At 43.8% G+C, this 22734-nt stretch overlaps 1 protein-coding gene across 4 annotated transcripts in view; it reads left to right on the forward strand.

Annotated features, from left to right (window-relative positions):
• The window catches only part of LOC106652595 (polypyrimidine tract-binding protein 1), a 208385-nt gene that overhangs the window by 117792 nt on the left and 67859 nt on the right, over positions 1–22734 (forward strand). The window contains exons 1-2 of one of the 4 annotated variants that reach the window (XM_023459712.1): positions 17625–18055; positions 18998–19115. The exons of 2 other annotated variants lie outside the window; for them this stretch is intronic. In XM_023459712.1, coding sequence (XP_023315480.1) covers positions 19056–19115 — 60 coding nt within the window. In that variant the 5' untranslated portion in view covers positions 17625–18055; positions 18998–19055. Of the gene's footprint in view, positions 1–17624; positions 18056–18997; positions 19116–22734 lie in introns of those variants that run through there. One more of the 4 variants, XM_014371644.2, reaches the window with a different exon arrangement.

Genomic DNA, 22734 nt, shown 5'->3' on the forward strand with positions numbered 1-22734 from the left:
TCGATATGAAAGTCCCTCCGTAATACTTGGTAATGTTCCTGAAGAAAAATAAATCGCTTAGCATTTATTCTTTCGTTCGCTGTAGCTCATCGCTCGCTCGAGCAGCTGACACTGCGCACGCGACCCAAAAGTCAAAGAAAAGAAAACGTTCCTGAGCAAAAAAAAAAAAAGTAAAAAAAGAAGAACCCAGGCAGTCGCTTTTTCGGAGCAAACAATTCCTTACATTTAACACTGCTGCTGCTGCAGCCGCACACGTACAAACGTAACCGACTCTTTCGCGCATTATCATGAGCAAATTTGTAGAGAGAAGAAGAACGAAGAAGAAGAAGAAAGAGCGACGTATGCAGAAATGAGGAAGAATCTTACCGTGTGCTTTCCTTTCTTTCGTTTCTTTTTTTGCCGCGTGCCAGGCGACCGAGCGAGCGAGCGAGCGACCGACTCGAAACTTAGCGCACTTAGACGGCGCGCTTGAGCTTTTCCGCGCGCGCGGCGACTTCGCGCTCGAATTCATTCAAACTTTTACCCCCCTCGTGTCACGCGCGATGGCAACTATAATATGTACTTAAAGTATACTTTGCTCTATATGCGCAGGCTTGATTTTACAAGCGTCATTTGGGGAAATATATTATATCTGCAGGAAAATTTTAATTTCAAATAATTGTAATTTTAACTTTTAAGTAATCGCATCATATTCGCCGCATGATCATTATGTGCATCATCTTTATTCGAATTTGCTATTTTCTGTTTCAGGTAAGGAACATTTCGACGTTTTATGAGTAGTTTAATTTGAAATAGAGCGCGTACACATCAAACGAATATAAGTAAGTAATATAACTTGACTTCCAAGTATTCATATATAAACGTCGAAATTCCGTCGTCTACTTATTCTCGAGCGAACCAGTCCTATTTCCCTCTCTGCCATGGGTACCCCCTTGTACGAGCTCACAGAGAGACGCACAACTTGGAGTGTTATTTCGGAAAATAAAACGAAATTAAGACGTAAGAAGGTAACGCGCAAGCGCTTGCAAGGCATAAAGTGAAAAATCCATGAAAAAAACTTAAAGGAACGCGCACGAGGGGCTTGATGTTTTCCAAGCAAAAAAAGAGCTGAGAAAAGGGGTACAATGAAACGATGCCTTGTTATTTCGCTCTACTGGAACTCTATACATATTTTATTTCGCCTAGCTTTGCTTTACTGTGAATTTCCGGGTTTAAGTTTGCGAAAAAAACTTCCTACGTACCGTACAGATATATATGTATATTTAGCGAGTATATTTCGTAAAAAAAACTGCCATCGATACCCATTTCGTTGTGTATTCATGTGATTCATGAAAGCACCAAGGCATCTCTGCGCGCGCCGGGGATTTTTTGTTTCGATAACTGACACGCTTTTCAATATCATAATGCGATATTCAAACGCGATAAATATATTTCCTGACTGTATATGCATTTCTGGAGAAGAGAGAGAGAGAAAAAAAATTAATTCTACTCGCCTCGCAACAGCTGCAATCGGTTCATTATTTTTCACGAGCTGCCCCACCGGGTGTAAATTGCGCGCGCTCCATTGATTGCGACTTTTTATTTACGAACACCTCCGTCCAGCTTCTCCACATATGAAGGGAGCCATTTTTCCATCTAAATTCAACGTCGAAATGAAATTGTCTACTTAATTTTGAATTACTTTATCCTAATTTCGTTGCCGGCGAGCTCTCGCTCGGGTCGAGTTCATTAATCTGCGCCAGTTTTAAACCCATCCTTATATCCTCGGCGTTTTCTCTTTCTCTCTCTAGCTGCCACTTATAGCCTCACACAATCTCTTGGCCCCGCCCGAATAGAATGCCGAAGTAGCTTGGTTCTTAAAAAATTGAGTTTAGCAAGATTGGCTAGGATATCGCAGTATTTTCTCACGCCGTTGCCAACCCGAAGCAGCAGCAGCAGCAGCAGCGTAGTAGCTGTTACGCGTAGCTGAAAAATGAAAAACACGCGTATTCATGATATATTTAACAAGCCGACGAGGCGAAAGAAAAATGGTGATAGGGCGACGCTTGCATCGCCAATGGCCCCCCGTGCGCCGGTTATATTATTACGAGTGCAGCGTGCAGTGTGCAGGGGGAGCAGGGGGTAGCAGAAAAATGCAGCCGATATCTTAGCTCGGTTATATGAGCGCTGCCGGCGATAAGACGACTGCCCTTTGGGGATGTTAGCGCGCGCGCGGCACCCACGACACACACTTAGCCTCTCCTCTCTCGGTTCGGAGCAACGCACCGATCCCTCCGCCGAGCCGTGGAGCAGCCGCAGAGAGAAAAAATTGAACGTGCGTCGAAAGCTCAACGAGTTCTCCGTGGCATTTCCTATATATAATATGGCCGTGTTGTTGTTTGCGCGCTGTGTACCCTGCCATACGAGCAGCGGCGATCGCCCGCGCGCAACTTTTTATTTCAGCTCTCATGCGAGCGGAGAATTTCCAATCGAAAAAATTGCACGATTAAACCAGTTTGATCGTTTACCGTACGGATGATTACAGCTTGCTGCGCCCGAGCTTTTACATAATTTTTTACATTAATCCAACGTTCCGAAGGTTGTAAATTAAAAATTAAAAAAAAAATCGAATTCAAATCGTAGCGAGCCAGGAGGGGGGTAAAAGTAGAAACTTGCAAGCGCTTGAGCTTTCGAGCGCTCGAATCGTAGATCAAGCTTTAAAAAAGGAAAATCAATTTACGGTCATCTGTAGCCGCATCGAGCGTATAGCTCATAAAATGGCTTTTGCACTCGTGTAGCCATTTACTTTTATTTTCAAAGCGTTTGATTTTGTATTTACTACTTCTTCTGTATGTATTCGGCATCCCAAGCGGATTAGGGGAGAGACTATATACAAGCAAAGCGCGTGCAAAGAGAGAGAGAGAGAGAGAGAGTACGACTCCGAAATAGAAATTGATGGCCGTGACAATTAACGTTCCACGAGAGCTTACAGTCTGTGCCTTTTTTGCCCGACGCTGGAAAATCCTCCTGTATCGCATGAGGCCTTTCGAAGCATGAATACTGTATTATGTTGGGGCCACAACAGGCTTGCCGTCTGTAAATGAGATATTTATGTACGTGTGCACGTACGATACATATGAACACAAATTTTAGGGTGCATTTAGATTCGTTTGAAGATTAGTCTCTACGTGCAATAGTCGTTTTTTCAAATCGCTTTTTTGAATGCAAGTTTAATCGATGAACTTTCTGCTGTATTTTTTTCTTCATTTTACGAGGAAACGTTCCGACAATGAAATAACCGAGAATTTCCTCTGCACATTTTTTTTCTCAAAAGTGCATGAAAATGAATACTGAAAAACAGAGGCCGTCGAGTTTCAATGAGTTATTTGTATTCAGAAATAAACCTCCGCTCGGCGTTGAAATATTACAATACGTCGGCTCGTTCGAAGTTTAAATCCACATATTATTGATAATGATTGCACGGATAGCGAGAGCAGACAGGAAGTACAACCATTAAGTGATTTTAACAATTTTGGCAATATAATCATAACTCCGCAGACGCCGCGCGGTTGAACATTTATGATGAATTTCATCAATAATATTGATAACTTGTTATCCCAAAGTTTAAATGACTACTCGAAATAATTCAAAGCCTTATTTTTGGAAAAATCGATTTCCGATGTAATAAGCAATTATTTTTAATTCATAACAAAAATTGTTATTCATGACTGCCTGTCAAATGCTTAAAAATGGCAAAGCACGTTTATCGCTTCTTTCTCGTTACTCGTATGTCGCAAGAATATGAAGGAATCTAGTCACGTTGTTTTCAAGTTGCCGTGCGTAGTACAGAGTCCGCAACTGGCAATTATTTAGACAAGAGCATGGCTGTTTCGAGAGTCTACTTATCGCTACTCGTTTCTCTCTCGATGAGTATGTATGCGCATTTTCCACTACCCATTAGAATAATCATATTCTCGTTCGCGCGCAGCCACTTTGCGATCGTTGCACACACACGCGCGCGTACGAGAGCCGGTGGAAAAATGTCGTGCGAATAGATTTTCAGCGCAAAGTCCGCTGAGCAGCTGGGTCAAAGTTCAAGTATAAGGTTGGCATGGAGAAGGCCATCGAGCGCGCCAAGCCAAAGGTTTTACTCTTGGCCTCACTCGCTCTTTCTTTCTCTCTTCCTCTGAGGATTACAGGCAAGGGGAACTTTGAGATTTTCTCTTGCGCTGCTTGGCTTTTGGAATTATCTGCTCTTTTTTCCCCGCAGCAGCGGCGCGTGCATGAAGGTCTTCGTGTCAATTAGTACGCCTGGATACTCATTTCAGTAATTGCACTTTTTTCGCTCGAATCAATTTGGTGACCTGCAACATATGTAGAACATTATTCCGAAAAATGATATACAGAAAATTAGAAGTATCGATAACGTAAATCGATAAAGCAAGACCTGGCAATAAAACCAGCAAAAGTTTTGAGTGCTGTGAGTTATACAATTATTTCGACGTTGCCACTTGCAGATTTATAGTTATATATATGTACTCGCCATCTAGTGGTAAAGACTTAAAATAGGACCATCATATTTGAAGTGACTGAAAACTTGCCTTATTACTTGAAACAGTTAATTTTTCGTTTTCAAGTCATTCAAAATGCGCAAAAAATTGTAAAATAATTGTAATAAAAAATCACAAAAAAAAACAGGCCAATAAATTAAGGGAGATACTAAATGACAACTTTTCTTGAGCGTGAAGAAGAAAGTATATTGCTTTGGAATACAGTACGTAACAATTAATAAGTTCAGGACGTCTAGAAACAGAAGTAATACATAGATCGCAGGTCTCGTTTCACGCACGCGACTCGGGACAAAAAAGGTCGTAGATCTTCAGGATGGAGAATGATTTTCAATTCATCAAAAAGGCTTTTTAGAGTAGATGCAGCACACGGAACACTCGTGTGATATATTTTACCGAAGAGAATCAATGTTGCTCTCTCATCTTCTGCCTCTCTCCCTCTTTATATACGTTTGTGCGTACAAGCTGCGCATGTATACGAATATAAGCCCTTGTTTTAATTAGGTAGATGCTCGAAATTAACGTGTATCCCGTGGTACCTTATGTGCGTGCGTATACGTGTATGCAGTCACGCGTGTGCATGCACCAGGCATACACACATAGATACACATAAATACAGAGAGAGAACGGCGGGCGGAATATTCGAGACTTTCTATTAAATTATTAATTAATGGCGCCACGCTGAAATACCACATCACACGAGTTGTGCGCGCGCGATTTACGGCCCCAGCGAGTCTATATAGCCTATATGGTGCCGCTGCTGCAGCGTATATAGATGCAGTGTATGGAGGTACGCGCGCAGGTCGTATACGCGAGTACGTATAACGTTAACTGAAACACATACACAGTACACACACACACGTACACGCGGGGGATAGACGAGCCCGTGTGTGACGACAACGACGTCGTCGACGTCGTAGCCCGGCCTAGTCGTAGTCGTAGTCGCGTCGTGTACTTGCTTATGGGCTTTGCTCGACTAAAGCCCGAGCGTATAACTATCCTTTTGTCTTTGGCCCGCACACGCGCAGCTGCTTCTCTCTCACTCTGCCAGTGTACCTATGCTGTGTACGATATAGCGCTAGATATTATAATAATGCGCGCGTATATATACAGAGAGAGAGGCAGAGAGGAATCCTTGTGGCTGGGCTGCGACTTTTATACTCGAAGCCGCGTATTTATAATGCTTTATCGAATCCAAATCCGATAGTCCATAAGTAGATGTATATAGGCGCGGAAAAACAGCGAGGACGCTCGAATCGACCGGCGACTGTTGCAGGGCAACGCGCTGACGATCGCACTTTTGCTCCACGCGGCAGCTCCACAACGCGAGGATGGATTTAATAATATAATAAGCTGCGTATTTTATTCTAAGATCTCGCGCTCGGTATATTAATACCGTAAAAGACATTAAGGCGCACCGCCAGCCGGGGCTTGGGACGTATAGTCTGCGCCACCGAGCTGCCATAGGCTGAGAGAGATAGAGAGAGAGAGAGTACGATTCATTACATTCGGATTACGGCGATGTACCGTGCGCGCCGCAGAGCAGCAGCAGCAGAGGGCGGGGACCGTTTCAATTATTCTGCATTTCTCAACAGTGAGATAGAGAGAGATAGAGAGCTTGAGTTTCGAGAAAAGATGCGCGCCGCAGCACACACAGAGGCGAAAGCCAATAGTCGACGACGACGACGACGACGACGACGCGCCGCAGCTAGTAATAAACCGAACGCGGAAGCAGAGCCTCGTCGTCGCCGTCTCGTTAGAAGAAAATCCCGAGAACTTGATTAAAAGGATACTTGCATGAATTTGCATTCGCAAAATAGTTTGGCTGATCTTGGCTCTTGCGCACATATGTGTGGATATAGACGCATCCCTCGCACACACATACACATACGTACACGCGTGATACGTACGCCACACGAGCAAACCACAGCCCGGTGTATACACGTGCAGCTATGAAGGTACATATAGCCGAAGCTACATTAGTGCAGTTTGTGCTTCCATACAATCTTAATAGTTGAGCTATAGCCGCACGAGTATATGTATATAATATAATACATCGTATGGTTACACACACCAACGGAGGAGATGTGCTGGTTCGGCGCACGTGTAATTGTTATTATTTAAACTCCCTTCCAGGCGGGGGGCGATAAATGCGCGCATATATACGCAGAGCTCGCTCGGCTCGAAAATATTTCGCTTTGTCATTACGGGCTAATTAATAATAATGAACGCGTGCGTATATGCTGCACGAGGCGTCGACGCGAGCTCGTGGCGCGGCAGCGGCGGCGAAGCGCAATGGCACAACCGAGACACCGTTTATGAATCATGAGGACAGAAAAGCTCTGTATATGATATTGTCGTGTGCTGCGCATCCCCGGCAGCCGCTAATGCATCGAGAATAATAACGATATGATGAACTCTTCTTTTTTTCGACAACTTTGTCATCCAAAGGAAATTGTAGATGTGATTTAATTCTACAGCTGCCTAAATTATAGTGCTAAAGAGAAGTAAAAAAGAACGAGAGCTTATCCGAAATAATGATTACAGCGGCACTCAGTCAAATGACAAAACAGGAGGAAAGTTAACTTATCGACGTGTGTCGGGCGAGCTTGCAGTTAATACACCTGCGAGCAGTGCATTAGCTATTCGAGTCGTCGGCATGTGTGTGTGTGCGCGTGTGCGAAGTATTATTTGTCGAGGGTAATTGGTCGATCGCGACTGTATATATGTGGCCGCGCGGCGACTGCAGCACGAGGCACTTTGAGCCGAGCAATTAAGCCTGTGCCTGGGCTCGAGCGAAGCTTTTGAACGAGTTTCTCTCGTGCGTACTTATATATATAACCCGAGCCCCCCGATGCAGGGAGGGCAGCTTACACGTATCCTGTCGCGCGTGTACTACTGGCCACGGCGGGTTATACGTGCGTGTACGTGTAAACTCGCGCGCGTCGTATTTGTACACGTGCCACGCCGGTAATGTCGGGCCGATTTTACGACGATGCATATATACGCGCGTATACGACGGTGCAGTTGCAGCAATGGTACGCGCAGTGTCAGCAGAGCGCGCGCCCGGCGCATATTATATTAGCGAGCTTGCATAGGTGCAGTGGGCCTCGACTCGTTAAATACATCTGCAGCGCGTGCAAATTATACCCGCGACCTTTTGACAGCTGTTTTTGTTATTTCTCTATATTATTATGCAGCTCGCTTGTGTTTTGTTGTCGCGCACAGCTGCTGGTCGCTTCTGCTGCAACAATCGACCGGGTAAAATGTATAACGATCGAACAATGTTACGAAGGAAAAAAAATAGTACCCGAGGAAATTAATAAAATCTGTCTCTTTGTATGCGCTCGCGGTGAATACGTATGATATATACGTATTATATATAAGGATGGCTGTGAGCGGCTGGGAACGCAGCAATACTCGAAAAGCGCTTAAACATTCTCTTCGGGGGAAAGTTTGCCGCTTGATTAGACACCTATGACGTGAACCTCGGACTGGCACGAGCAACTAGATCCGTATATATCCGCAATAGTTGGCGCACTGGGCCAAGAAGACGAGCAGCAGCAGCAGCAGCTGGCAGGAGGCGGAGGTTCATCGCTTCACCCGAGTGGCATTGTTATTATTTAGGCAACTTTCTTGCTTCGTGCGTATTGCCTAGTAGTATAACGTACATCTCTGCGTTTCGTTGTGCCCCGGTCGGTCGAATCGTGCGCCGAGCCGAGCAGATCGAGCTATACACATACAATCATCCGAGTCCGCGAGTTGCCGCGCGGCGTAAACTTGGCTGCGAGTTATTATTATATCATAGCTCGCCTCGCGCTCCTCTCTGCAGCTCGTGCTTTATAACACTAGCTGCGACTCGATGAGCGTGTACGTATAGGGTGGGGCGAGGGAGGGGGTGCAGCGCGTTTGTGAATCGCGTTAGCAATCGCAATTCTCTTTGACGTGTCCAGCGAGAAAAGCCACGGCTGTCCCTCGCGGCTGCAACGTGCGAGCGAGCTTCCGAGGATATGTATGTACGTGTGTATGATACGAGCTGAGCTCTCGACAGCCGACGTTTCGACGTTTTCTATATAAATGTACGAGCAACCGCTTTCTGTCGACCCCCGATACATACACGCGCTGCGGATAAACCATAGCTTAGAATTCAATTACGTTCTTTTGAGCAATTACGTATTATACAAGCGCATCATTCTCTCTCGAGCAAGCTCGTGCCGCGCGTATTTATATATATCAAACTAGGCAGGCCGTTTCGCTCGCAGCTTTTCTGTCGTGTGCAAAAGCGGAGCTGCGAGCGCATACCCGCGTGCTAACGGCGCAAAATATTTAATAGTAATCGAACGAAAAGTCACGATCGAAACCCGCCACGCATTATAAGCGTATATAAATGCGCGATGCAATGACGCTGCATACCGTGTGTATATTATACGTGCGCGGCCAGTGTACAGTGTGCGGGGCCAGGACAAGAATCGAGAACTCGTCGCGCGCGCACGCGAGCCTGAGAGAATTTATTCGATTTGTGACAGAGCAATCCTGGTTATGAGAGCTCGGCCGGACGTGCGCCGCACTGGACGCGCGTTCCCCACTTGCATTTTTTATGCAGTGCGCGCTGCCTCTCTATATATACCTATACGTATACATACATATAACGCGGGGGTTTCGATAAGCTCTCGGCGACGCATTGTCAATACAGCGGTGTGACGCGGCAGCGCAACTCTGGACAGATTTTTCATTCCACACCGTATATAGGCTGCGATATGCGCGGCAAAAGAGCACCCGAGGAGAGAAGCCTCCCTTTTTTTCATAATTCTGCGATTCGATCGATCGACTGGACTTCATAGCGGCTATGGTGTCGTGTAACGCGGTCTCGTCGACCGTCACTCGATCGTCGCGCAGTCGCGCCCCGCACGCAGCCAAAAATCCTCGACAGAGGTTACAGCTGGATCGCAGCCGCGAGTTTCTCGCTCGGCGTGTTATCTCGAGCAGCCGCCCAAACGCGCCTTCTCGAGATTATTATAACTACGCGACAAACTAGAAAACATATTTGATTGTTGGGGCGATGCAGACGCGCGCGCGCTAAGCTAAGCGTGTTATACAATGTACAATGTAATCCCACAGCCCCTTCCAAGGGATAATAATATAATATTCAACGCGTATATAAGTCGCCGCATCCTCTTTCGGTTGTGCAGTGCGGGGGAGGCCGGGACCACTCCTCTCATCCGTGCATGCACGTGATCGCATTAGTCTTATACTTATCAGGCACGCAACAGAAACAAGTATTTAATACCGGGAGTGTTGCTGCAGTGGCGCTATACCCACTCTCTCTCTCTCTCTCTCTCTCTCCCTCGTACTCTCTCTTTCTCTCGGATTTAGTAGCTCCATTATCGGGGACGGGCGGCCCGAGCAACTTGCCCGGCAAACTCCACACCATACCAGCAGCAGCAGCAGCAGCAGTAGAGCCTCCCACCCACAGCGCGAGTGCCGACTTCCCAATGATATATGTATAATCCATTGATGATTTTCACCTGCGAATTTGAAACGAAACTAAATGCCGCGAGGAGGAGCAGGAGTAGGAGATGGAAGGCTACGACGACGAGGATGACGTGAATGCTTAATTTAGCAATCAAAATACAGTACCCGAAGGTCAATAACTAGCCGCGCCGAAGCAAATGTATACGCCATATAATAAAATATATATGTCAGCTGCGGGACAGATACGAATTGCGATCGATGAGTGTATTTTTGTTGCTGTACATATACACCGCACGCACATAACATACGTACATGGGGCATCGAACTTTAATTAAACTCGGGCGAGCTTCGATGTGCCGTATACGCTGCATACATCAATGTATAGATGTGTGCGTGCATGTACGGCGTAGGCGTATACAAGGGGCACTCTGTACAGCAGCGAATATGTGCAGGAGGAGAGCTTGACGCTCGAACTATGTCTAGCTTCGGCATCGCTGTTCTTCGCTGTAGTTGTCGCCACGACGAATTTGCACTGTACGCTGTAATGGGCAAGCGACAGAGATCGGCTTTCGCTGCGAGCTGCAAGTCGATTTCCTCTCTTTCTCTCTCCTCTGTCTCTATATCCTCCTCTCGCTCGCCGCCACGCCTCGTCCTTCTCCATTTATCATCTTCGTTAACGAATATTTCTCGCTTTCGCGCGTTCGCGAGCGAGCCCACGTGCGCGCGCTCGATGTGTATACGAGTATAAACACACATATATCTATACGAGCTTGCAAAGTTTTTGCCCTGCCCCTGACCGCGCACGAAGCGTCGCTATGCCTATATACATTTCTATATAGGAGCTTGCGCTGACAGCTACACGTACAGAAAAGTTTCTTCGCAGCTCGCTTTCAGGATCGATTGTCCCGTATGCTCGCCTCCGCGCGCCGCCGTTGTATATGCCGCTATACGCGGCGCATGGGAAAAACGAATGATGAATCCAGCGTGAATTCATTCGCGCCACTCTCGGACTGTGGAGTCGACGCAACGCCTGCGCGAGTTGCAGCTACGCAGCAGCTCTAAACAAAAAGAGAAAAAATAATTAGCGTCGTCGTAGTTTTAATGGTTCCAAGGATAAGTCTTTTCTATTTCACCGAAACATTAATTGATAGTTTCGGTGAGTCGTTGAGGAATTTCGACTCGACTTATTTTATGCGAAGATGTGAGAACGAAGTAAGACAAAACGTCAAAAAAGCAGGTGCTCTTTTGTGAAGGATCGGCAGGTAGTCGCACTGTAAGAAGCGCTATACACGTGCACTTACCTGTGTATTCGCGAGACGAGCTCATTAGACACGTAATAATGCAGATTCAGGCAAAGAAATTTTCGTCCTTTATGCTTACAGCGATGCGAGAGACCACAAAACGTTGTAACTAGATATCTACGTATGCAAGTGGCACACAGGGCTGCTCGTGATTGCATATACATGCCACGCAGGGAGGCTTACACGGGGTATTTGTCGAGACACGATACCCGACAATATTTCTTATAACGAGCTTCTGTGCCGCTATTGATGATATTTTCATCAGTCGAGCGCTGCTCCTTATAATATGAATAGCGGCGTGTGCTGTGCTGCACGCGGCGGCGCCCCGATAATAGTTTTATCTCGATGTTTCTTGCGCCTGTCGACACTTTAATATCTTGTATACGTTGACTGCCACGCTGTATACGCAACAAAGTACGTATTATATGCGTCGTGCGCTGTACTTATGTCATCCGCTGGAAAGAATTAGGACGCGTTGTCTGACGTATTTGACATTCAGCGGATTTTGCGCGCGAGAGTTTATAGCTCCGGAGGCTCTCCAAATATGCCAGCACCGGAGGCTCACTTTTACGTCGTTAGGCGTTCCATTGTCAGTTGTGTGACTGCTGCTGCTGCTTCACTCGTATAATATATTCACGCTGATTATTTTAAAAGAAAAAAAAAATTCATATTTTATCGCTTGCTCGAACTCACAACTGTATAGCTTTCATAGACGCGGCTACGTGACCGTGCCGTATGTCTGTATGTGTGTGTGTACGTGTGCTTTTTACAAGCTTCGCGCGATGCAACTTGGGAATGAATTTTTTCTTTGACGAAGAAAGTAATCGCGTGAACGAAACGTCAAAGGGAAAAAGAGGGAAAAACTCCGCTGCGAGCTATATTTTTCTACTACTCGTGACACACATTCGCGTCTTTTTTGCCCTCCCCGCGCTACCTATATCGATCTCGAGCCAATTAAAACTCAAATGGCACAAGTTCAAGCTCCGGTGCAAAAATTTAACGCACACTCGTATACATACCAAAGAGGAAGGCGAGCGCGAGAGAGGAAGAGAAAGACACATACATAGAGCCTGATAACCATATATTCTCGGCCAAGTAGTCTTAGCACGTCCAGTGTAATTCACATTTTCCAAGCAAATGTATACACGCGGCGGCAAAAAGACTTATAGCCAGAGCCGCGAGAGCTTGCGAGCTTGCGCGCGACCCAAGTCTGCGCATGTGTGCAACGAATTGGAAAAGAGATTTGCGAGCCTTAATCCCGCTGATGTTGGCAGGGGGGCTTACTACACCCACCGCTCGTCTTATCGATCTGCAGCTCGCCGCGGGTCCCAACCCGAAAGCTCGCTCTATCTCAAAAGTGTTATATAATGAGCTTTTATTAGCGCTCTTGGACTTTATAAGTATTATATCATGTATAATATATTGCGCGCAACCAATTCATATTTTTTTATGCATATTCGAGTGGCTCTCTCAGGTCGACGTCGCTTCTCTCGAATCGATCGCCCGGAGCCGAGCTCGTTGAGTTTCGACCAGTAAGCTTGCTCGAACGAACGTACATATGTACTACTAGCGAGTACATTACGGACAAGGAAGTTGACTCGCCATTCGACGTAGATATAGAGAATATTCGCAACTCGCGCGAGCGCTCGAATGAATTCAAAACGAGCATGCAGAACTCGCAGTACGCGCGAGCGGCAACAAACTAATCAACTTTTCAATTTGCCGGCCCAAGCTGCTGCTACTCGATGTGTTTCTCGATTCAATAGCGATTCGAAAGGCAGCAGAGTCGAGCAATAAGAGCTCATCACGCCACTTGATGAAGTCCTGCCCAGTTTGTATATATTTATTACACGAGGGTGTATAATACGTACTTGGCAAACGAATCGGCGATCCTCGATGTGTATCGAGTGCGCAACGAATCGGGAAATGTCCAAGCGCATTGCTTGCGTAGTAGTAGCAGTGGTAGATGTGAACTCACACAAATAAAAGTGCGCACGATGAGTAGTAATATACAGAGAGGTAAGCAGGACTAGTTGAGATTACTGCGCATACGTGTATGGAGCTGCTACAGTACGTATCTTAATATACAAAAACATGCATGATGCGTAGCGGTCGTCGTGCAGTAACTACAGGAAGCCTCTCGGACCTCTCTTGCTTACGCGCGATGTACATTAATTACGGCACTGCTGCTGCTGCTGCTGCTGCTGCTGCTGCTGCTTCTACTGCTATTGCTCACTCAGAGAGTTATACATCATCATTTCTCTCTCGCTCGCTCGCTGTTTCTCTATCTCTCGCTGCATCTCTTGCTTTTCTCTAGCTCGGCTGCTGCCGCTATCTACCTACTCGTCGTCGCGCTTGACACACTGAGCAGTGAGCAGCAGCGGCAGCAACGCCTGTGAAAAGGCAAACTCGAGGCTCCGATATCGACCCGCGTATATGAAAAGCCCGCGCGCAACTGCCTGAGCGCGCGGGATCTTGCTTGCTTTACCGCCGCCGCTGCACTGATGTACACGTAATCGTCCAAGGGATATTAATTAGTTTGCTGGCGCGCGCTTCAGTTGTACCGAGCTGTGTTGCGCTATAAGCAGCGCCTCGGCAGCTCCTCTACTCCGCGCGTTCGCTGCGCCGGACGCCATAGATAAAGAGCGAGAGAGAGAGAAGAAGAGTAAGAGAGAGTAGCTTATCATCATTACATTCATCTCGAAAGCGAGTACGTATATACCCTGTATAGATATATAGGTTGGAGCGCTCGAAGCTGCTCAAAAGCATAATGTGATTTGAGCTGTAGACTGCTTCGCGAGAAAAGGCAAAAGAGACTCGGCAAGTATGTGCAGTTGAATTAATTAAAAATTCTCTAGACAACTTTGCAGGCAGAGAGGCCGCTCTCTTGTATGTATATGCCGCGGACGCAAAGGTGTGTGTGTATGTGTGTATGTGCACTTACAGCACAACTCGACGACGTTTGAAAAGAAAATGTTTTTCATGACCCATGCGTTTCACGCGCGCGACGCTCTCTGAGAGTAGCTATCCCAGATGCATCCAAAGGTATTAAATAATCAAATCGTTCGCGAAGACGCGTGACCGTTGAGGCTCTTCTTTTTCTAAGCGTACACGTGCTCGTAATGCAACCGCTCCTCCTCCAACCGCGTCAAATTTTACCTAAACTAATTAACTTATTACTCGAGGCGCTGTAAAGTCCTTTGCGATTATACAAACGTAGAATATTTGTAAATGAGTAATGCGTTCAATGGCACAAAGACGCGCGCGCGAGTGTGTCTCTCGACGAGCTCGAGACTTCGAGAGCCGTGAACATTGAAGATTATTACGCCCCAACGACCGAGGACGCAAAAGCTTCTAACGATCGCGAAGCTCGAGAGTCGTTTAGTTCTCGGCATTTTTGCGTCGTGTAAGCATCGCAACTGGTGCACGCACGCTCGCTCGTCTTCTCGAAAGTGTGTTGAAATATTCTTGAAGAATCCTTGAACTTTGATAAACTCATCGTTTCCGGCTGCGCGGCAAGAGTAGCAAAGTTAAAGATCGCATCGCAAATCTCCCGATCTAGATCCGCGCACGTACGGAGCGCGCGTTTTTTGTCGCGCGCGCATCAGCCCAACAATTAAAGTACGCGCGATAAGGCAACGCACGGCGTGTTATTATCTCTCCTTCTCCGCCTCCTTCTCTTTCCTTTTTTTTGTGTCGAGTATCGAGCAGGAAGCACAAAACGCGAGCGAGCTTGAAATTGAAATGCAAATTGACGAAGATTCAAGTTTTCCGTTGCTGCTGCTGTATACACATAGAGCATAGTCGACTATAGATCGTTCCGCGCGACGAGGATTCGAGCTCTGTACCGCGCGATTACGGCCGGTCGGCTGTACGCGCCTCATATTATATGCCTGTGCCTGCGCGTGCGGCTATACGTATACACGCGTGTGCTGTACACGACTAAACGTGCTATAGAAAAAAAGCAAATGCATACATAGAAGATGCATGCGCTACATTGTTATGGAAATCAGAATTTTTGCGCGCCGGCCCAAAGGCCTTTGTGCTGTCTATACATTTACTCGCTAGCAATACACGTGATTTTTTTTTTTGCTCTGCGTGTACGTGATTTCTTTGTCTTTTGCTTCTTTTGTTATACTTTCTCCACATTTGCGCGAATCCCGATACATGTTATATTTCGTTCGGCTCGCGCGACAACATATACGTAATAATACGTCTGAAATGGATGTCACACAGTTCGCACACCTCGTCTGTCTGTGTGCGTGTGTGCGCAGCTGGACCGTGCCGAGCGTCGATCGTTTTACTGCGAAATACATCATAGAGTCGCTTCTTTTCTTCTTCCTCTACTAAAAAATCATTATCAGCCGTTTTTACATAAATTAAATTGTACAACAAACTTTTCATTTCTTTCCACTTATACGAGCCGCGCGTAAGTTTCCCGCTATATATATAACTACGGAGTCGTCTCGGAGCTACTCTTCTTTTCAATTTGCCCGTGCGAGTCAAGTTTGCGCGCGATAAGTGCTTCTGAAAACGCGTTAAACTTACATAAAACTTGGCATAATAATGGCGCGCGAGCGTGCAGATTGTCGCGCGTCCGAAAGTAGTATACGTATATATTTTTTTAAGGCGAAATTCGATTGATTGCGCAGCTGATGATTCGACTCGCTGCTATTACTAACTTTGCATAGGGATTGCGTAATGCCAGAAGTTGACTTCTTTTCTTTTTTCGGAGCATAATTCAACAAAATCGCCATAAAAAATAACTGCGCAACGAATCAGTTACAGAACTATGCTCGTAGCAATTATACAAAGGCATATGCTGGTTCAAACCAATTTCAGACTAATGAAATTTTGGTGAAATAGTGTACCTAATTTTATTGGGTCCCGAACATGAAAAACGTACAAGAATCAGCTGGTATTTGAGACAAAAACTAACGACTTAGCTCGACACCGAACAGAACTGAGAAAAAAGTACTCATTCTCGTTCAAGTACATAGTTGTAAGCATTAATAACTAGTACATCAAACCAAAAGAGAGATGCAAGTGAAAAAACGATTACGTCACGTTTTTCTCGCACATGAGAAAGGTCAATATGGCTGGATTTCGAGAATGAAGCAGCTGAAATTTCGTTGCGAGGAAATTTTTTTAGCGGCATATGGTCACTTTCGAACGGCAAAGACCAAATGGAGCTCCGAAACTGAGGTCAAATTGTTTTCAGCTCGGCTCGAGCTACACATATTATACATCTACGTGTCCTTCGGCTTCGCGCGGCCTACAGTTAATACGGATTTCACTGCGGCGGCTGCTGTTGCATGGACGTGCGGAGCCGTGAAGTCGTTCAAATCAAGGACAACACGATGTATTTGCGACCTATATCTATATGTTCACATTGAAGACTCAAGAAGAAGCAACCTCAATGTCTTTGTGTTTTATAATGCTAAATACTTGTTTTGTATTTTGAACTATAGGGAAGATAAGAAATCTTTTTTTAACGAACACAAGTATTTTGGCTTAAAACTTCTTAAAAATTACCTCAATGGCAAATAGGCAAAATTTCTTTACAAAAGACAGTTCCCCCTACATTCATTTGCAGAAAAAATTAATCGCTAAACTCCCCCATATAATGTCAAAAGGAAATGATGTTTTAAGACGGCTTGACGAGTAAAATTCACACTGTGATCACGTCTTTTTCGGAACTAAAAATAAATCCGGTCGTTTGATCGGACAGTGAAAAACCGAAATTCGACTTTGATTTAGCGGGGACTCTCTCGCGTGCGTGAGGCTCTGTGTGCGTGACGCAAAAATAAATATATAATATATATAAGTAAATTTCAACGTGACAAGATGGCTTTGACGGCTTTTCTGCGGATTGCGAATGATGTGGTCTTTCGCGGAACGTCAGAGCCGAGCACAATGAAAAAGTTTCTGTTACCTACATCATAGCTGTAATAGGCGTTATAAGCACGAATGAGTTTTAATGGATAGACGATAATTCATTTTTACGTTAGATCGTATAGGCACTAGGCATACATTATCGTGAGCGGTGCGATGACCGCGATGATGACCGTAATTTACGCGACTTATCAGATAAAGCGACAGCGTCGATGTATAAACATAATATAAAATGTCAAAGCGACACTGTGACTCACGATCGAGCAGAAGAGAAGATTTGATTTGACGAGTTTTTGTGTCGCGCCGCTATACGGAGCACGTGCTCGAAAAATCACTGCATACATTTATCAGCGTGTAAACTAGAGCCTCGCGGCACGCTAAGACCGCAGCGTGCTCACATGTAAAGGTTCGACTGACTCGTGTGTGTGTGTGTGTGTGTGTGTGTACGCCGTGTTCAAACTATTAATAGCTTTTGGATACACACGAATTATATTCATCTTGTACGCTGTAACAGCCTATATCCCGTCATCAAAGATTCCTACTTCTCTCTCTTCCTTTCACTTTCGTCTGCTGAGAAAAGTCGGGGGCATGGCTGCCCATGTGTCGTCACACATTGCTTCGTTCTAGTTGAATTTTACCCGCTTAGCGCGCGTGTTCGACCGTTGAGATCTTTTTTCTATCAAAGTTTTTGATTTTGTTTTTATCCGATTTTTTTATCAACGTTACCTTTTTCGATAGAAGTGTATGTGTGATTGTTGCTGCATCGACGATCTCGAGTGTTTATCGAGTGATCAGTGCGCTTAGTACAAGACAAAAAAAGACTGCAGCTGAAAATTGTGTGTACGTTGATTGAGGTTATGTGCAGACGCTGCTACTCGAAGCCGTTACACTCCACACGGTTTTTTGTCTAGTCGACGCTCGATGACTGTTCATTTATCGTTCGTTTCATAGATTAATTATAGACCTTGGATGTGTGTTATTATTGCATAATTTGAAAAAGTCGACTGGGCATTGCGTGTCGAGATATAACGACTTCGAGAGTGGACGAAATGCTCGAGCCGCCGGCTACTGTTCTCGTTGTTATGAATTATATCGGCTATATAATGTTTTGTGTAGTACATCGAACGCATTGATGCTACAATGACAACAGTATACGACCGAGGCGTGTGTAACATCGAGTTCACGCCTGAAAATACGCGAAAGCAAGGGACGAACGACATCGGACGACCGAATCAGCGTTTAATTAATATACACCAAGCTTTACTATTATATATGTTTATATTGTAAATTTGAATCTCTGTAACTGCTGAGTGCCTATGCACGTATACTTTCATAAATTGCAGCTATTTAATGTGGTATTACGGGCGCATGCGCTTTTTACTTTAGCCCGCCTTTTTTTGTTTTCTTTCTTCTGGTTCTATTGTCTGGTCATTATTCATTGCATCTTCTTTTTTCCAACTAATTGTCTTTTTAATGTAATTTTTCTGTAATTGATGCATGAGATTAAGTTCTATTGGATTCACTAGTTCAAGTATTTTTATTAAATAAGTTGTTGATAACTAAAGCGATTACCAATCTATAACATGAGTCTTGTTATGAAGCTTAATTTAAATTTTTTTCATTTCTATAGAAAATTTTAAATTCATGATTAAAAGAGTAATAAATAATTTATAAACTATAATGTAATTCATAACAACGATTACAGTGGGGCTGCAGAGTGAATTATGTAGAAATCATGATCTGTGTTTCAATTCACTTCAATCATAATCTTTTTTTTTTCAGTTTTAGTTAATTGAGTATACATTCACTGTGTTACCTCTTTATTTGCTAAACTTTCAAAATGAATACAAACAATCCCTTAATCGCTCACCTCAACTATGCACGAAATCTATCTAGAAAGGTAATTCTTTTTACACTTTAATATATTTATATCTACAATAAAGTAAATATATGTATTAATAATTGTCTGCGATTAACCCCTATGCTTTGCTCGTAAACTATTATTATACATATAATACATGTTACTTTACTACTGCACATATATTATTCATGCCAACTATTAACATAGATGTTATTATGCCAATTACTTTTTTGGATCAGTTTTGAGAATTCATTTCAACTTTTTTACTTTCTACTGCATGGGAAGATTTTTATTGCGCTTAAATTTCATGCTTATTGTCAAATTAATGAACACTATTTGTCTGCATGTACACCTCTTGAAGCATCTTATCACTCAGTAGACATACGTTTTTTAAGTATTTAAAAGTATTATATTGAAATCTACAGTTTAAGAAAAATAAAATTAAGTACTTCAACTGTATTTTAGCATATCAAGTTAAATAAACATTTAGTTTTCAATAAAACATAGATTATTTGAAAAATTTCCTTAAACGGTAAAAAATATTTTACCAATCCTTATGAAGGTAGCTGGAGATTCCATCTCTTCCGTGTATTTCAGATATACTTATATAGGACATGGCATACAACATTCTTTTTCTTCGACCCAAAATCTCATCACTGCCGCGGAATGAAGTAGATTGCATTCTTGCTGGCAGCAGCTAGACGCGTCTCGTAATCTCATTATGCCGTTTGATATTGAATTAAATTTTTTTTCGGAAATCGCGCGAGTGCCTCTCTTGCTGCTGCTCGCAAATACAGCATTCTACATATATATACTATGTATGCTCACTTCCGTTACCTGCGTTACGTTGGCGAATTATTTTTAGAAGGGGGTAGCTGATTCCTCCGTATAGCACACTACTCGCTCGGCGAGATTAGATTTTGCTGAGCTCATGCATACATGTTTGTTTGTGTGCACGCAAGGCTGGGGAATTTTTTTGCTGACTTTGATTCCACTGCGCGCGAGCAGACGCCCGGCAGAGAGTATATGACTCTTTTATGCAACTTTTTCCGAGAAGTCAAACTTTTGTTTTTAGTAATTATTATCATAAAGTTTATCTTATCGATGATAAATTCAAGGCGAGCCCGCTACTTTTTGCATATGAAAACTCTTTTCAGCGACAGACAATAATAACATTCATTATTTTAACGATAAAAGTATTTACGCATAAGCCAGTAACGGCGTTGAATCGTGTATTTATTGAGCCTATGAGCAAACAACGGAGCGCGGGGCCGGGCGCATGACGAAATCGTAGAGTCTCTTCCTTTTCAGCTTCATACAGATATATATAACGTACATTCAGTTCGGCTTGCAGTTCGCACTAGCTAGGCGAGGCGCCTCTCGTTACGTAGCATTGTTAAGCGACGCGTCCATTGTTAACCGGAAGGATCGCCAAGTCCCTCTTTCTCTCTCTCGCTCTCTTTTTTTTTCAATCCCCCGTATTCGGTGTATATAGTTCGACATCGTCGTAAAAAAAAACTGGCGCAGCTGCCGTTGCTTCTGCTGCTCTGCTGTTGGGCTATATAGACGGCTTTGTGCAGTGTGCCTTCACTCGTAGCATAATATAGCTCCTCAAGTGAGAAATGAGCAGGGCTCGTACAGATGCACTGGGAGCCCAGTTCTTCCAAGTTGTACTTACTCGGTGTATTTTTGTGCATTTTCAGTGAGTTGACAAATTTAGTTCAATGACAATTAGACATCATTTTGCGATGATATCTGATAATATACCCTTTTAAAATTAGAGTAACATCAGACACACAATGTAAGAAAAATCACGCAGGCTTCATTATTGATTTAAAGGTAAATCTCGGAGATTTTTCGATATAGACCTTCAAAAACTAATTTTGACTATACCATTAAAAATTTGAAGAAAAAATACTAATTGTTTTTTCTCTCGAAGAATATATGACATATTTTAGGTGACTTCAAAACTGTAGTTGTTTTGGCTTTTTGGGTGCTAATCTCGGACATCTATATCGCGATTCCCCTCATAATTATTTGGGATCGTCACAGAACCGCCGGCAGCTTGCCTGCAACAAACGAGTTCCTATACTCGGTTACGCCACCATGATCCAGCCTGCCTAATAAGAGATGATGAATTACTCCACTGCCGCAGGCTTTTGTTCTAGGCTTTACTCACAACAATGAACCCAAAACATTTGCCCTCGTTTATTTATTCATTAGTTTGTATATAAAGTTTGCGGGCCTGAACTCTGCGCCTTTTGTATTCCTCAATTGAATATAAAGGAGTATAACTACTGCTGATTAGCGTTAAAATGGTGTGCATTTCAACATTACACGGATTAAGTTTCAAGCAGATACTTTATCTATTCCGCTCGCTGCACAGAGAAAAAACGATTGCTCGAAGATATTTTTTATCGGCTCGGGGAATTAATTCATCAAAGTTGCTTTGAATTTACAAAAGGGCTTAGTCATATTTCCATGAACCTGTGAGAGAGTTAATGATTTTTACTTTTAACGTAAAAAATTGATATTCTATAAATATAATGATCTTTTTTTTTCTGGCTCGACGAGGGGGTCCGACGCGCGACGACTTTTATCTGATGAAAACGTGCGTATACGGTGTAGTACGTTGCATCGTCATTAGACTAAAAACAAGCGTCAACGTTGAAAATAGCCGGGGGTGCGCATGAGCGAGGGCGGGCGCAGTGTACTTAGCGATGATCGACCTGACCGATTCTTATCGATGACACGCATGCTGTCTGGCGCTTCATTGCCACCTTGTGTGCTTCTATAAAAAATGGGATTTTCGTGTCATTGTAATGCAATGAAACGCCGTGCGCGCATGCCGCAAGGAAAAACCCGACAACTCATCGTCATGTCCCGCGCCGCACCGGCAGCGTAGCAGTATATAGTCGCGTGACACGAACGATAAGCTCGTTCTCCCTTTTCTGCGAAAAATCGATGTGCTACCCCCGTGTGTGAGCCTGTGTATGCGTGTGATGTGTGAGGTACGCGTGTATTATACGTGTGCGCGACTTCGTACCGTCAACGGGCACTGTCTACGCGCGCGCTCATGTATATATGTACCCTTTTTTCATGTGCGTCAGAAAATTACTGAAAATGAATTTCAGATAAAGAGAAAGAAATTGTTTAATTTAACTTTAATCTCGGAAAATACTGCAAAGCAGTATATCTCATTTTTCATGCGCAAAAATGTTTAACTTTTTAAAGCATCATTTCTGCAGGGATTTCGTACATTGTATGGATACTTTGTAAAATTTCTCTGTAACTGAAATTCGTCAGAATTTGATGCCATCTACCGCAACCTTGTCTTTATATAAAATTCTCGTTTGGTAACTTTTTATAACTCTTTTATGGACAGAACACATTAATTAACTTTTATTTTGTCAATATACTTTTATTTTGAACATAAACCGAAGGGAAACTGGTCTCCTGGCCTGAGATTAGTATTATGCTTTTGACTCGTGTAATTTTTTATTAAACCAATTATACTTAGTTTATAGTTAGCCACAAATGTATATGAAAAAATGCGTGCTTACTTTTTTCTTCAAGTATAGTATACAATTCTAATTGAAATCATTGAAAATATTAAACGTAAAAAAAATTTTCAAAGTGATGAAGTTATATTAAAAGA

The sequence above is a fragment of the Trichogramma pretiosum genome, unplaced genomic scaffold (assembly GCF_000599845.2).
Source record: "Trichogramma pretiosum strain Unisexual culture from Peru unplaced genomic scaffold, Tpre_2.0 scaffold32, whole genome shotgun sequence".
Classification (NCBI taxonomy): Eukaryota; Metazoa; Arthropoda; class Insecta; order Hymenoptera; family Trichogrammatidae; genus Trichogramma; species Trichogramma pretiosum.